Source organism: Xenopus laevis, chromosome 5L (assembly GCF_017654675.1).
Source record: "Xenopus laevis strain J_2021 chromosome 5L, Xenopus_laevis_v10.1, whole genome shotgun sequence".
In the NCBI taxonomy this organism is placed as follows: domain Eukaryota; kingdom Metazoa; phylum Chordata; class Amphibia; order Anura; family Pipidae; genus Xenopus; species Xenopus laevis.
The window spans coordinates 169,991,900-170,008,000 of record NC_054379.1 but is presented as its reverse complement, the minus strand read 5'-3'; the positions used below and the strand labels follow the sequence as shown (position 1 = coordinate 170,008,000).

The 16,101-nt window shown below is 43.0% G+C and overlaps 1 protein-coding gene across 1 annotated transcript; it reads left to right on the top strand.

The window, feature by feature from the left end:
- Positions 1-3,113: 3,113 nt before the first annotated feature.
- Positions 3,114-15,956, top strand: slc30a3.L (solute carrier family 30 (zinc transporter), member 3 L homeolog). Its single transcript, XM_018262205.2, has 8 exons — positions 3,114-4,550; positions 9,628-9,836; positions 9,920-10,066; positions 10,327-10,480; positions 10,646-10,856; positions 10,953-11,058; positions 11,712-11,846; positions 12,465-15,956. The coding sequence occupies exons 1-8, from the start codon at positions 4,471-4,473 to the stop codon at positions 12,608-12,610; spliced, it is 1,188 nt and encodes a 395-aa protein (XP_018117694.1). The 5' UTR covers positions 3,114-4,470; the 3' UTR covers positions 12,611-15,956.
- The last annotated feature ends 145 nt before the right edge of the window (positions 15,957-16,101 follow it).

The following is a 16,101-nucleotide window of genomic DNA, read 5'->3' as shown; positions in this document are numbered from 1 at the left end:
AGTGTGTGTGGGGGGGAAATATTATTTAAAGGTTTGTTAAATCAAATTTAAGATTTTGTTCTTGAGAATGGCATTATGGGCAGGAATGATCTTGGCTTTATGGGGGACACATATCAAGCAATTAATGCAGTAATGGGATATTTTGGAATTTGCCAGTGCATTCAATACAGTGTACTGATGTATGTCACTATAACAAGCAATGCCACTCAGCAGCAGGATCTATACACAGGACAGGAGTATAGAGTGGCTCCGATGTAGGGAAAGACTGGACAGACAACGTTCACTTACAGAAGAAGAAGATGATCCAGAAGATGGCGCCCATGAGCTCCACTGCGCTTACTCTGCACGATACGTGAGCAATGTATTTGAGACACTTTCAGGGGTAATAAACTATGTGGGGGGGAAGCGGGGAGGGGGACTATCTAGGGCAGGGATCCCCAACCTTTTGAACCTGTGAGCAACATTCAGAAGTAAAAGGAGTTGGGGAGCAACACTAACATGAAAAATGTTCTTGGGGAGCCAAATAAGGGCTGTGATTGGCCATTTAGTAGCCCCTATGTGGATTATCAACCTACATTGAGACTCTGTTTGGCAGTACAACTGGTTTTTATACAACCAAAACTTGCCTCCAAGCCTGGAATTTAAAAATAATCAACTGCTTTGAGACCACTGGGAGCAACATCCAAGGGGTTGGAGAGGAACATGTTACTCACGAGCTAACTTTTCTTATTGGGGGGGTTTAGTTAAACCAAGGAAGAGCAGTGTCAAGTGACAGCCAAGTAGAAAATGTCACGGAGTAGGGACCTTTAGCTTTGCCTTTGGTGAGTGCGGTTTCAATAGAGTGTGTTGGGCTAGATTACAGGTGTTGAGATGTTTGGGCGTGTATGAAAGTAGGAAGACTTAGTAGTGGGGACATTTGGTGGGAGAGTGGAGACTGGGGGACAGTTGGTTTGTGAGTGGAGACGGGGGACAGTTGGTGGGAGAGTGGAGACTGGGGGACAGTTGGTGGGAGAGTGAAGACTGGGGGACAGTTGGTGGGAGAGTGAAGACTGGGGGACAGTTGGTGGGAGAGTGGAGACCAAGGGAAGGTTAATTGCGTATGAGAATTGTGTGTATGAAGATGGAAGAGAAGCAGCAGAAAGTTACAGATGAAAGAGGTGGGTAAGTGCAGGGATGAGGGTATTTGAATTGGCAGAAGAAGGTGAGAAGGTCTGAGGTCAGAAGTTTGGTCATGTTGTTACAGGGTGAGACAGTGATATAAGTAGAAAGTAGGTGGAAGCAGTTGTGATTGGACTGTAGGTTCATTTGAGATTGTCAGATGGGGTGCACTTACCTGAGGGGCAGGTACTCAATCTCTGCACATTTAGACCCAAATAATCACTGCCGGAATATATAATGCCAATTTTAATTCCATGGGACAGTTATGGGGGAGGGGGGTCTTCCAGTTTCAGCACAATAATGCCCCCCCCACGCATGCACAGAGCTGGGTCCATAAACAATGCTTTTGAGATGGGAAGAACCTGACTGAGCCCAACAACTCCCAAATACCATGGTGCAACATGTAGTGCAACCTTCCCACAAGCACCGGCGCAATTATAGCTGCAAAGGGAGCGGCATTTTCATATTCACCCTCTTGGTTTGGGAATGTTGGGGGGGGGGGTAGCTACTTGGTAACTTGGGCAAGTAATGTATATTTATATATTCAGTACCAGGAATAGAGAGAAGAACAAAAGAGAATATAGTGTTCACTTCACACAAAACTGCCTGTAAGTTGTATTTGAGAACCCCTGTATTAGAGGAAAGGAGTTTCCATGTTCAAGAGGGAAAGGGGTGTTACAGGGAGAGCTGGGAAGTGAATCAGTGGTACAAGCTGATACATTAGATAGGTGCAAGGAAGGGTCGGATGCTTTATTCACCAGTAGCTCCTCCCAGCAGACAGGAGGGAGCCAATGAGATTAGAGGAGGGAAAGGGGTGTTACAGGGAGAGCTGGGAAGTGAATCAGTGGTACAGGCTGATACATAAGATAGGTACAAGGAAGGGTCGGATGCTTTATTCACCAGTAGCTCCTCCCAGCAGACAGGAGGGAGCCAATGAGATTAGAGGAGGGAAAGGGATGTTACAGGGAGAGCTGGGAAGTGAATCAGGGGTACAGGCTGATACATTAGATAGGTACAAGGAAGGGTTGGATGCTTTATTCACCAGTAGCTCCTCCCAGCAGACAGGAGGGAGCCAATGAGATTAGAGGAGGGAAAGGGGTGTTACAGGGAGAGATGGGAAGTGAATCAGGGGTACAGGCTGATACATTAGATAGGTACAAGGAAGGGTTGGATGCTTTATTCACCAGTAGCTCCTCCCAGCAGACAGGAGGGAGCCAATGTGATTAGAGGAGGGAAAGGGGTGTTACAGGGAGAGCTGGGAAGTGAATCAGGGGTACAGGCTGATACATTAGATAGGTACAAGGAAGGGTCGGATGCTTTATTCACCAGTAGCTCCTCCCAGCAGACAGGAGGGAGCCAATGAGATTAGAGGAGGGAAAGGGGTGTTACAGGGAGAGCTGGGAAGTGAATCAGGGGTACAGGCTGATATATTAGATAGGTACAAGGAAGGGTCGGATGATTTATTCACCAGTAGCTCCTCCCAGCAGACAGGAGGGAGCCAATGAGATTAGAGGAAAGTGGTGTTACAGGGAGAGCTGGGAAGTGAATCAGTGGTACAGGCTGATACATTAGATAGGTACAAGGAAGGGTCAGATGCTTTATTCACCAGTAGCTCCTCCCAGCAGACAGGAGGGAGCCAATGAGATAAGAGGAGGGAAAGGGGTGTTACAGGGAGAGCTGGGAAGTGAATCAGGGGTACAGGCTGATACATTAGATAGGTACAAGGAAGGGTCGGATGCTTTATTCACCAGTAGCTCCTCCCAGCAGACAGGAGGGAGCCAATGAGATTAGAGGAGGGAAAGGGGTGTTACAGGGAGAGCTGGGAAGTGAATCAGGGGTACAGGCTGATACATTAGATAGGTACAAGGAAGGGTCGGATGCTTTATTCACCAGTAGCTCCTCCCAGCAGACAGGAGGGAGCCAATGAGATTAGAGGAGGGAAAGGGGTGTTACAGGGAGAGCTGGGAAGTGAATCAGTGGTACAGGCTGATACATTAGATAGGTACAAGGAAGGGTTGGATGACTTTTTGGCAAGTGAGAAATCACAGGGTTACTTAAGTAATTTAATGGGAAGAATTTTAGTTCCCATTCTGGGGCAGTTGAGGAATGAGACGGGTGTTTTGCCCTCTATGTATAGGAAGGCTGGAGGTCTTATTGTTCCTACAAGGGGCTGGCTCTGTACATGAGGGACACTGACATTCGCTCCGGAGGGAATGACACTGGGAACGACAGGCAATTGACGGTGCAGCTGATACACGGGGGGAATGTCGGAGGAGCTCACACTGGGACTGATCATTGGGGGGAGAAGACGTGGGACAGGGGGAGACTGGAGTTGCTGAACATTCTCTTCTCTCTTACAGACACACACAACTTTATATCACATATCAATATATATATATATACTCTGCACAGCAGCCCTTCCACTTCTTTCTCTGCACTTTTACTGTGCCCTCCTGTCTGGCACCAGAACCTACAGACCCACTGGGACACCTTCTCTTCCAACACTGGCATCACTGCATTCTGTTCTGATTGACACTGGCATCACTGCATTCTGTTCTGATTGGCACTGGCATCACTGCATTCTGTTCTGATTGGCACTGGCATCACTGCATTCTGTTCTGATTGACACTGGCATCACTGCATTCTGTTCTGATTGGCACTGGCATCACTGCATTCTGTTCTGATTGGCACTGGCATCACTGCATTCTGTTCTGATTGACACTGGCATCACTGCATTCTGTTCTGATTGGCACTGGCATCACTGCATTCTGTTCTGATTGGCACTGGCATCACTGCATTCTGTTCTGATTGGCACTGGCATCACTGCATTCTGTTCTGATTGGCACTGGCATCACTGCATTCTGTTCTGATTGGCACTGGCAGCACTGCATTCTGTTCTGATTGACACTGGTGTCACTGCATTCTGTTCTGATTGGCACTGGCATCACTGCATTCTGTTCTGATTGGCACTGGCATCACTGCATTCTGTTCTGATTGGCACTGGACTTGTTGCGTTGTGTTCTGATTGGCACTGGATCAAGCTCTCTGTAGCCCCGAACTCACTGCATTGTGTTCTGGTTGGCACTGGACTCGCTGCATTTGGTATGGGATGCGCAGTGTGGCAGTCGGCACAGGACTGCATTGTTGCACTGGATACACAAGTCTGAGTGACGCCGCAGGATTGGCTGCAAGTGCCACGCGCTGTACAGCCCAGTGATTCCCAATTACCAGCCCAGTGGGGAGACGCAGTGATCGGACTCCTTCCCCCTATTCCTGCGACTCAGGCTGGTGATGTGACCCAAAAGCAAAGCAATGATGAATCCTGGGGCTGATTCCGAAACCCAGCGGCTGGTGCATCAGGAGAAGACTGGGAGCAGCATCCGGATAAAGAGGTGAGACCCCCCCCCAATCTGCAGCCCCCGATTCACATCTGCCCCAATAGATATGTCACTGGCACATCTGCATTGCTCATAGCACGGCATATCTGGGGGTGCAGTGCTTATATCAGGGGTACATATAGGGTACAGTGTAAATATCAGGGTGCGGGTGTATCTGGGGGTGCAGTGCTTATATCAGGGGTACATATAGGGTACAGTGTAAATATCAGGGTGCGGGTGTATCTGGGGGTGCAGTGCTTATATCAGGGGTACATATAGGGTACAGTGTAAATATCAGGGTGCGGGTGTATCTGGGGGTGCAGTGCTTATATCAGGGGTACATATAGGGTACATTGTAAATATCAGGGTGCGGGTGTATCTGGGGGTGCAGTGCTTATATCAGGGGTACATATAGGGTACAGTGTATATATCAGGGTGTATATATATATATATATTTGTATGTGAATTGTGTAGCAGCCAGTAATCAGGAATCACGAGTGTGAGTTGAGTTTTGGGTGATTACCCCGTGTGCCCCTGTGCCCGCTGCTGCCTGAACTGCTTTGTATAATGAGGCCTCGGGCAAGTCCATTGGAAACCCAGTTGCAGAGATTTAGTCCATGAAGACAAGTGGACTCTGGGGCGACTGAGAAGCTGACAGTTGAGCAGCGAGGGGTTAAACAGCACTTGGTCCTTCAGTTGTGGGATGAGAATGAGACTCTGGGGACAATTGAGATAATTGGGCACTTAACTGCCCTGTGATGTCTCCTTGTGCCCCTCTCACTGCTTTGATACTTGTATTTGTAACTACACTTGGATCTGATGAAAGGCTCCTTATTTGCCCCATTATTATTTCTGCCTTTAATTCCGTCTCCTGTGAATTGTTTCTGCACATGTAGAGTAAGTCTATTGTGTCTCAGTCTCTCCATTACATGAACAGCCAAATCCATTTCCAGGGCACCCATCCGCAAAATCTCCAGCCTGGGGGAGGGGGTACAGGAATCTTCTATTCACAACCACAAATCATTTGTTACTAAAATGTCCTCATAGTTATTATTAGTATTAGAGTTATTATTAGTTGGGTTATTATATGGTGGAACCCCCAATTTACCCTTTTTGAGGGGACCAGAAATAAATTGTATAAAATCTGGGAAACACAGTAAGAATTGTATAAAGAGGTGGGACAGCAAAGAAATGTGTAAATGAAGAAACATTTAAAATCAGCGGTTTTCATTGTAGATTTACCATCATATATGCACCATTATACATAATATAGTATATACACCGTTATATATAATACAATATATGCACCATTATATATAATACAGTATATGCACCATTATATATAATATTGTATCTGCACCATTATATATAATATAGTATATGCACCATTATATATAATATAGTATATGCACCATGATAAATAATACAGTATATGCACCATTATTTATAATATTGTATATCTACCATGATATATAATATTGTATATGCACCATTAAATATACAGTAATAAAGTATATGGACCATTATATATAATACAGTATATCTACCATTATATATAATATAGTATCTGCACCATGATATACAATATAATATTTGCAGCATGATATATAATACAGTATATGCACCATTATATATAATATTGTATAACTGCCATGATATATAATATTGTATATGCACCATTATATATAATACTGTATACACACCATGATATATAATACAATATATGCACCATTATATATAATACAGTATATGCACCATTATATATAATATTGTATATCTACCATATTATATAATACTGTATATGCACCATTATATATAATATTGTATATCTACCATGTCATATAATATTGTATATGCACCATTATATATAATACAGTATATGCACCATGACATATAATACAATATATGCACCATTATATATAATACAGTATATGCACCATTATATATAATATTATATATCTACCATGATATATAATATTGTATATACACCATTATATGTAATAAAGTATATCTACAATGATATATAATATTGAATATGCACCATGATATATAATATTGTATATGCACCATGATATATAATACAGTATATGCACCATTATATATAATATTGTATGTCTACCATGATATATAATACAGTAATACAGTATATGCACCATTATATATAATATTGTATATCTACCATGATATATAATATTGTATATGCACCATTAAATATACAGTAATAAAGTATATGCACCATTATATATAATACAGTATATCTACCATTATATATAATATAGTATCTGCACCATTATATATAATATAGTATATGCAGCATGATATATAATACAGTATATGCACCATTATAAATAATATTGTATATACACCATTATATGTAATAAAGTATATCTACCATGATATATAATATTGAATATGCACCATTATATATAATATAGTATATGCACCATGATAAATAATACAGTATATGCACCATTATATATAATATTGTATATCTACCATGATATATAATATTGTATATGCACCATTAAATATACAGTAATAAAGTATATGGACCATTATATATAATACAGTATATCTACCATTATATATAATATAGTATCTGCACCATGATATACAATATAATATTTGCACCATTATATATAATACAGTATATGCACCATTATATATAATACTGTATACACACCATGATATATAATACAATATATGCACCATTATATATAATACAGTATATGCACCATTATATATAATATTGTATATCTACCATGATATATAATATTGTATATACTCCATTTTATGTAATAAAGTATATCTACAATGATATATAATATTGAATATGCACCATTATATATAATATAGTATATGCACCATGATATATAATAACAGTATATCTACCATGATATATAATATTGTATAAGCACCATTAAATATACAGTAATAAAGTATATGCACCATTATATATAATATAGTATCTGCATCATGATATATTATATGCAGCATCATATATAATACAGTATATGCACCATTATATATAATATTGTATATACACTATTATATGTAATAAAGTATATCTACCATGATATATAATATTGTATATGCACCATTATATATAATATAGTACATGCAGCTGTTTTATTATCAAGCCTCAACGTTTCGATCCCTGTGGGGGATCGAAACGTTGAGGCTTAATAATAAAACATTTTTTGTTTTTTCACTAAAACCCTGTGAGTGCCGCAATCCTTTTTCACTATATATATATATATAAAAATATATTTATATATATATATATATAAAAAACAGGAGTAAGTCTCGCACTCACAGGCCTTAAAAATCAATTAAAGGTTTCGTTTCGGTCGGCAATCTCCACTTTGAAAAAGGTCAGATTGTTGACCGAAACGTCAGCTCTTCCCTCTGTGAAATAAAAACCTTTAATTGATTGTTAAGCCCCGTGCGAGACTTACTCCTGTTTTACATTTTTGTTCTTGGTTTTTGCACCCAGGCATCGTTCATTTTTAGATGAGACTGCTGCTATTCCTTCAGCATATATATATATATAAAATAGCGTATGCACCAAGCAATTATGCACTGATTATTGTTACATGAAACGTAGTATATAAACTAATTCTATATAATGCAGTATATGTACTGATTAATAAAGTATATGAACTGTTTGTTATATATAACATTATATAAACAGACAAATACAAGAGTCCTCTGCACTCAACCCATTATCAATATATTTAAGACAGCGACATTTTGTGCTACTGCTACTGAAAAATGCCTTACCCTTTAAACAACACAGGGATTGTTTGTCCATATATTGCAATATATTTAATAATAAACTCATCCCATATCTGGCCAGTCCTACACTCAGTTTTCATCTGATTCATTAAGAATTCTATTGCTTCATTATACATTTTACACAGGGACTAAGTTTTACCTGCAACTTACTTGCTACTTTCAAAGTAAAACTCCCAAACTTGGCTGCCCTTTTATTAGACACCAGTGGGATCACCTGACTATAGCTGGGAAAGCTAATTTGAATTTACTATTCGACCCTTTATTAAATCTGCCCCTAGGGAAAACATCTGCCTTATAACCAAAATATTTCCATTTATTCCTCTTGCTTCTCATCTTTTTACTATTGATACACCAGCAGTTTTGGCATTAGTCTTTGCAAGTGAAGCAATCAGTTCCACATTTTCTATTGATACCTTCTTGATTTCAGCACTCTTTGTAGTATTTTCTCTAATAGCAAAGGTAATCATTCAGTGGTATAATTGAAAAAACATTTTTTTTACAGCCCCCCCTCCAGCCGCAATTGCAGGTCATCAGGGACCAGTTGAAGAGCTGCTTAGGATAGGTCCATCTTTAACATACAATATGTTAATGTAAACATGATCTTCTTTTATGTGCAATTTTATACTCTCAGGGGCATATTTATCAAGGGTCGAATTTCAAATTGAAAAAACTTTGAAATTCGAATTCAAAAAGACCAACCGAAATTAAGTCGAAGTTTCTTTTGGTCAAATAGATCCATTTTCGATCAATTAGGGCCGTATTCGAATGAATTCGAAACATAAGAATCGAAGGAACATGCATTTGATCAAATTCAATTAGAAGTTTTTCCCAAAAAAACCTGCAGTTTTTCAAAGTCCACAAATTGACTCCAAATTAGTTCTAGGAGGTCCCCCATAGGCTAAAACAGCAAGTTGGCAGGTTTTAGATGACGAATGGTCAAAGTTGAATTTTTAAAGAGACAGTACATGATAAATTTTGATTTTTGAATTCTTTTCAAATTCGAATCGAATTTGGACTATTCCCTAGTCGAAGTACACAAAAAATAACTCAAAATTCGATTTTTTTTCATTCGAAAATTCACCTCGACCTTTGATAAATCTACCCCAAATTTTGCCCAAAGGGGTTGAATAGATATTTCATAGAAGATTCAAGTATCACATATTTGCATTAGAAGCTTCCACCATAAGAAGAACTCCTAGTGCCTACTAGCCTTTAAGACGATGTGTCTTTAGCTCAGACCCAATAGCAGTTGACTTCATATTGAGACCTTGAATTTCTATCTCCCTCCCCTCAGTCTTTTCAAAGGCACCAAAGATTTGTTCCCAGACTTTCCCTTCCAGAACGGCAGCTCCACAGTGTCCATTGAGCTGGAGAGACCTGTGCCACGACACTGCCATGGGGCCTCCCTGTCCTCTGCTGAGACCCAACAGAAGCTGCAGGCTCGGAGGAAGCTCTACTTTGCCTGTGCTGTGTGTTTTATCTTCATGATTGGAGAGATTGTAGGTGAGGGCCCTGTACTATGTTGCTGGTAGAGAAGGAGCCTAAGGGGCACGTGTGACTTATGTTGGGGTCTCTTTTGTCATTAGGTGGGTCACTGGCTCACAGCTTGGCCATCATGACAGATGCTGCCCACCTTCTCACAGACCTGGGCAGTATGTGTGTCAGCATCTTCTCCCTCTGGGTCTCTACTCGACCACCAACTAAGACTATGAACTTTGGGTGGCACCGATCTGGTAAGTCCCATAAAGAGGAAAGTCATTTTTATGGACAATATATAGAATAGGAAAGCTGTGATAATATGTGTATGGGGGTCTCCATGGGAGGGTGTTCATGTATTATGATATTGTTTGGTTTGAGGAAAAGGGCAACTTGTCACTTGTTTTAAAATGATGAAAATAACTTATACTTAATATATATAATAAACATATACTTACTGTACCCCGTTATCTAAGTAATAACATTTGCCCATTCATCCTACTCTTCATGGTTGCAGAGATCCTTGGTGCTTTGGCCTCTGTGTTCTCCATCTGGATTGTGACCGGGGTGCTGGTGTATTTGGCCACCGCTCGTATTATCAATAACGATTATGATATTGACGGCAATGTCATGCTGATTACATCTGGCTGTGCCGTTGGAGTCAATGTTATGTGAGTATCAGGAACCCCATGTCTCTGCCCCTATATAATACGCACCAGTTCTCCTTTAAATGATTCCTTTTAACTGTATCCAAGCCCAATCTTCTCCTACACAGTCCAGCATGGATCCAATCACATTTGCACCCAATGAGACTTCTCTCCTTGTGTCTTTCTCAGCATGGCCTACATCCTCCACCAGTCCTCGGCCTTCCATGGCCACAGTCATGGCTCTGGTTATGAGAAGATTGGAGAAAGTCCATCCAACTCCCTTGCGCTGCATCTGGGGCCTCATGGAAACACCAGTGTGAGGGCAGCTTTCATTCATGTGATTGGTGATCTCCTGCAGAGCATTGGGGTCATGGTGGCAGCCATTGTTATCTACTTCAAGGTGACAAGGAGTTTAAGAGTAATTGGAGGAGAACCTTTAATGGGGTTTGAGGTTGCAGATTGGATTACTTGTTTTAAATGTTTCCTTTGTTTGCAGCCTCAATATAAGATCGCTGATCCGCTCTGCACCTTCCTCTTCTCTGTCTTTGTCCTTGCGACCACAGTCACCATACTCCGCGATGTCTTCTGGGTGTTGATGGAAGGTAAGTTGCCTCCTTTTGGCAAATTGGCTGAAATTCCCCAGATTCCCTTCCTGGTCTTGCAGATCATTTCCCTGGCAGGAATGTAGTGCAGGGTATTTACCCAGGGCTGGTAGTTAAGGGCAAAAGAGAAAAGTCAACAGTTGTTGGAAAGATGAGTAGGAATTGAGCAATGGGAGAGAAGATCAGGAAGGGGAAGAGATATAGGGGGTGATGGAGATAAGATCAAACAAATGAGGGGAAATACTAAAGGGGAGAAGGAGAGAAACACAAAGGGGAAGATAAAAGGGCTTTAAAGATGGGAAGAAATAAGGCAGGAGAAGAAGAAGTGAGACAATAAGGGGAGAATAAGGTTGAATCCCTAGGGAGAATAGAAAAGGAGAGAATGGGGAGAATAAGGTTGAACCCATGGGGAGAACAGAGAAGAAAAGAATGGGGAGAATAAGGTTGAACCCATGGGGAGAATAGAAAAGGAGAGAAATACAAAAGGACAGATAAAGGGGAAATAAGAGAAGGAAAAGAAGAGAGAAGGTGAAAGAGAGAAAATGACGCCAAATGGTGCACAATCACTCTATGCCACTACCTACACTGCCTTAAACTACAGGATTGAGTGACGTTTGCCTTTAATTCTGTTTGTTGCCTCTTCTGAATCCCAGGTGCCCCCCGCAGCATTGCCTACAACTCAGTAAAGGAGGTTCTGCTTTCCGTGCGAGGGGTCCGTTCCGTGCACAGTCTGCGTCTCTGGGCTCTAACGCTCAGCCAGAATGCTATGACCGTTCATCTGGCTATAGGTGAGCAATTCTGTCCTCTGTCTGGAGGCAGTTAGGGGCAGGGCTTTTATTGTTCCTCTGTTACAAAAGGAACCCGAGGGCACTTCCCTTAGCTACCTGCCCCCATGATGGAGTCTGGGCAACTAGTTAGATAGACTTTGAAGGAAAGTTTCCTGTGGGTGCCAATTGTCAGGCACCTCCCATTGACTGTAATCATTTAGCAGATACCCTGGGCCGGGGCTCCTGTTAGCAGAAATCTGCCCTGACCTGGGGTACTTCCCAGTGAGCACTGTGGAGCAATCCTCTTCCTGCTGCTTCTTTCTTTGCTCCGTGTTCACAAACCTTAACAAAAACTGGGGGATTTCACTTAACATTGACGGGAGAAGAAGCTGGAAGAGGATGCTCCTTGGACTTCCCTGAACAGGAGTTGGCTGCTCTTATAGCTTAAATACTGCCAGAACCAGGTCTAATGGCACCGAACTCTACTACCTCTTCCTCCCCAGCCTGATGCCCTGCTCTTGTTGATGCTGTGGCACTAATGGAGGAGTGGAGATTATAGGCAGAATGGCAGCAGGAGGGGCAGTTATAGGCAGGGCAGCCTTGTCTGCTTTCCAAACGTCTCTTCTATTTCCTTGTCAGATGAAACCATAGAGTCTGAGCTGGTGGTGAGAGAGGCCACGGAGCTTCTGCAGAGCAAGTTTGAGTTCTCCCACTGCACCATTCAAGTGGAGAGATACTTAGAAGAGATGGAGGAATGCCAGCAGTGCCAGGACCCCCTGGGCTGAGGGTTATGTCTTTCTCCATGAGGACCTTGCCATAAATCACCCACAGCAGAACCAGAGAGTGTGGTGCCCTACTGCTAACAACGGCACTGACAAAGGGCAACACCAACACATGCCCATCTGGCTGGTCATCGAGATCCATGCTACATTGCTACATTTGATTTAGTGAAGACCATGAGGACCATCCTAAGTTCCAGTCCATCAACAACTCAAGTGCCCTTCGCTGTCCTTCCAGACTCATTCAGGGGTATCTTCAGTCTCATGCTATGTATCTACTAGTTCCTCTTGTATGGAAATCCATTATAGAGCATGATGAGAGATGAAGCTGACCTTGCTGAGCTGCCACACACCATCATTCCATTGGTTATTTCTGAAGTAGAAGCCACAATGAGGTAAAACACAAGCGTTGGAGCCAACTCTGATGTCATTGTCTCATCTGTAGTTTCTTTAGGGAATTGTAGGATCTGTGATTAGAGATGGCGTTGAGATAAAACTCAATGTAAGGTAAGATCGGAGTCAACCTTGTTGTGTTGCACCTTCCATTGCAGGACTGGGATTGGGCATTAATTAAGGCTTATATCCTGGGATGTCGGTGAATAATCAATTGGCCAACAGAGACTTGCTTCTTCCTGGATTCAGTAAGGCTGCTGCCAGGGAAGGGAATTCTGGGAAATGGAGTCTGTTCTCCTTATAGGTGCAATTTGTTTGGGGGGTACCACTTCCTTGCACACACACATCCAAGTCATTGGCCCAACAGGGGCACCTTGCACCACAGCTGCATGATGGGGCATTTAGCTCTGCACTGCCCAGTGTTATTCATTACTTATATTGGCTATGCCCCCAGTAATTGGTTTCTCAGGGTCACCCCCCCAGTGAACATTGGTTTCCCCTAATAATGACCCACTGGTGTTGAGTGGCACAATAGCAGCACATGGGTGAGAGATTGGAATCCCCCAACACAAGGAATAAAACATTGTAAATCAGAGATGTCCCACCTGGGGAAGCTGGGAGTTGCAGTCCAACAACTGCCGAGGCCCTGTCGGCTGGACATCCCATGATGGATCCACTGGTACCACCAAGCTCTGTAATTACCTGTATGAAGGGGCCCCCTAGGCCCCATCAGTAAAATTATATATCACTGTTAGGGGCACCTAAAGCCTGAAATTAGGCTTCTACAAGTGGTTTTGGGGACCTCCACACAGGCTCATTGAAAGCAAATGGCAGTGATGGCTTGAGATGCAGAACATGTGATGATACACCAACCTCTGGTCCATATCTGGTACCTACCTGTCACATGACTCATGTCTCTAACCTCCCCCCAACTCCTGTATCTTCTCATCCTCTCTCTCTTGATCAGTGGTACCAGTAGACAGGGGCATCTCAGGGTCTGCTGTTGCCTTGATTCTGCCCCTTGACCCATCCCCTAGTATATCTCTTTTTCATTTGAGGGGGCTCTATCACTAGAGCAGATTCTGGAGAGAATTTATCTCCTTTTATCTGAGGAGGCTTTTTGCTGCCCAACGAGAATCTGCTGACTGGAGCAGTCCTGCCAATGGCCACCCAACTCATGTAGTGCCCCCACACCTACCTCCTACTTCTACCCAACTTAATGTACCACAGTTGTCACCAACACCCCCTAATTCTGTACCAGTGGTCACCCTACTCCTGTCCTTCATCCTCTCAATGGAACAGCTGAACAACTATTGCCCTGTGCCCCTCCTCCACCTGAGGCAACAGCCCCAATGACGCCCCCTTATCAGTTCTGTGATTTCTTCTTTGGTATCAGAGTGGGGGGGGGCTGCATCGCTATTGCACTCCCTGAACCAAATCTCTATTTTATAAAAAACAGATATAAACTCTTATAGTTACCAGAGGCTTTTGTAACCGGTCACTAACTGCCACCTGAGCTTTCTCACTTTGCCTCATGGAAGGATTGGCCCCTCCCTCTCTATAGCTGAAGCAACTGCCATCAGATTTGTACCATCCTACACATTCAATTTCAATAACTGCCCCCCATCTATGTTCCACCCTCAAACCTGCTCATAACAAATGCCCCTTGTCCTCTCCACTGTCATCAATAGCCGCCCAACTCTTGCTCAGCTCTAATTATTTACCCTGCTGTGCCCATCATTGGCTTTACCCCTTCATCTCAAGCCCTACATACCCCCCCCTATAACTCAAGATGCCCCATGGTCTGCCCCTCTGGTTCTCTGCCCCACAGCAGCTTCGGCCGACATTCCAAAGTGATGCGTCAGTGACATCATAACGTGATCATAACCCTCTGACTCGCTGTCGTCTTGTGAGATCCTGTCCGTGTGTCTGGTGTTTGTCTGTCAGAGCCGGGCTACCAGTCATGTGACTTGGCATTAAACAGTTTGGGGACCTCTCCAATTGCTCTTCCCTTGCCGAGTGGATCACAGAGACCTTGTGTGGTACCAGCAGGTGCAATGGTGCAGTACAAATCCAGAAAGGCCCCCTATGCACCCCAAGAACAAGGTAGGACCGGGAATGTGGCCCCTCTCTTGTTGTAAGGGTAGAGAGTTGCTGCATTTGAGGAAAGAATTCATTATATGGGACCCCCTCGCTTCTATAATGAGGGACATATACAAACCGAAATGTCCCATTCCCCCCTGGACCTGGCTGCCCCCCAACTGTCACTCAATGGACTGATCTGCACCGCTGCCCGTGTGTTGGTTCTATTGTGTCGTCCTGTAATGTGTGTAATTGGTCCCAGGCATGTACAACTATGTATTGTCTTTATACTGGAGTTGTGGCCCCTAATGTACCAAACAATCCCCCCGTGCCGTGTTTGTGACCCAGTCATGTGGTTCTGTGACGTTAAGTGTAAGCTCTTCTGCCGCTTGTCTTTCCTTGGCCCAGAGTCCAGCACCAGTGGCTACAGGGAGAATGAAGGGGTCACACTGCTCATCTGGGCCCTAGAACAGGCACTTCATTGGCCTCTAATGGGGGGTCCATGTGGGTTCTGCTCCCCAAATTAACAATCCCACACAAGATTCTGCTTTTATGGCCACTGACCCACAAAAAATATTAAAGGGAAAAAAAGCCAAGGGCATTGTGTGTGGGTTTCATTCAGACTCTGCCCTCCCCCCATTAGACAAATCCCTGCCCCTGCGGAGCAGCTGGAAATGGGAAGGACTAATACAGGAAGAGGAGGAGCTAAATGAGTCAATGTGCCCCTGTATTACTGCTGCTACCGGCCTCACACTGGGCACATTCATGATCCATTGATGTTTCATGTAACCAGTTGTGTTGTTCTGGGTGTGTCGTGTGTGGATTTTGTGCGTTTGTATCTGTGTCTGGTCTTTTTAATAAAGTCCCTTAAAATACACAATGGTGTCAAATTACTGCCCCACGGGATCCAAGAGAATAAAGAGAAGCATACTGAAATGGAGACTCCTACTTTCAGCCCAACAGTAAAGCAACATCAAGACTCCTCCCACCTTCTCAAGGTATAAATCAGGGCCAAGTCTCCT

Excerpts from the sequence above, each read along its gene's own strand:
- slc30a3.L (XM_018262205.2), top strand. The coding sequence starts at position 4,471 with ATGATGAATCCTGGGGCTGATTCCGAAACCCAGCGGCTGGTGCATCAG. Across the intron at positions 10,067-10,326 it reads CTTTGGGTGGCACCGATCTG|AGATCCTTGGTGCTTTGGCC; the intron begins GTAAGTCCCATA and ends TCATGGTTGCAG. Across the intron at positions 10,481-10,645 it reads GCCGTTGGAGTCAATGTTAT|CATGGCCTACATCCTCCACC; the intron begins GTGAGTATCAGG and ends TGTCTTTCTCAG.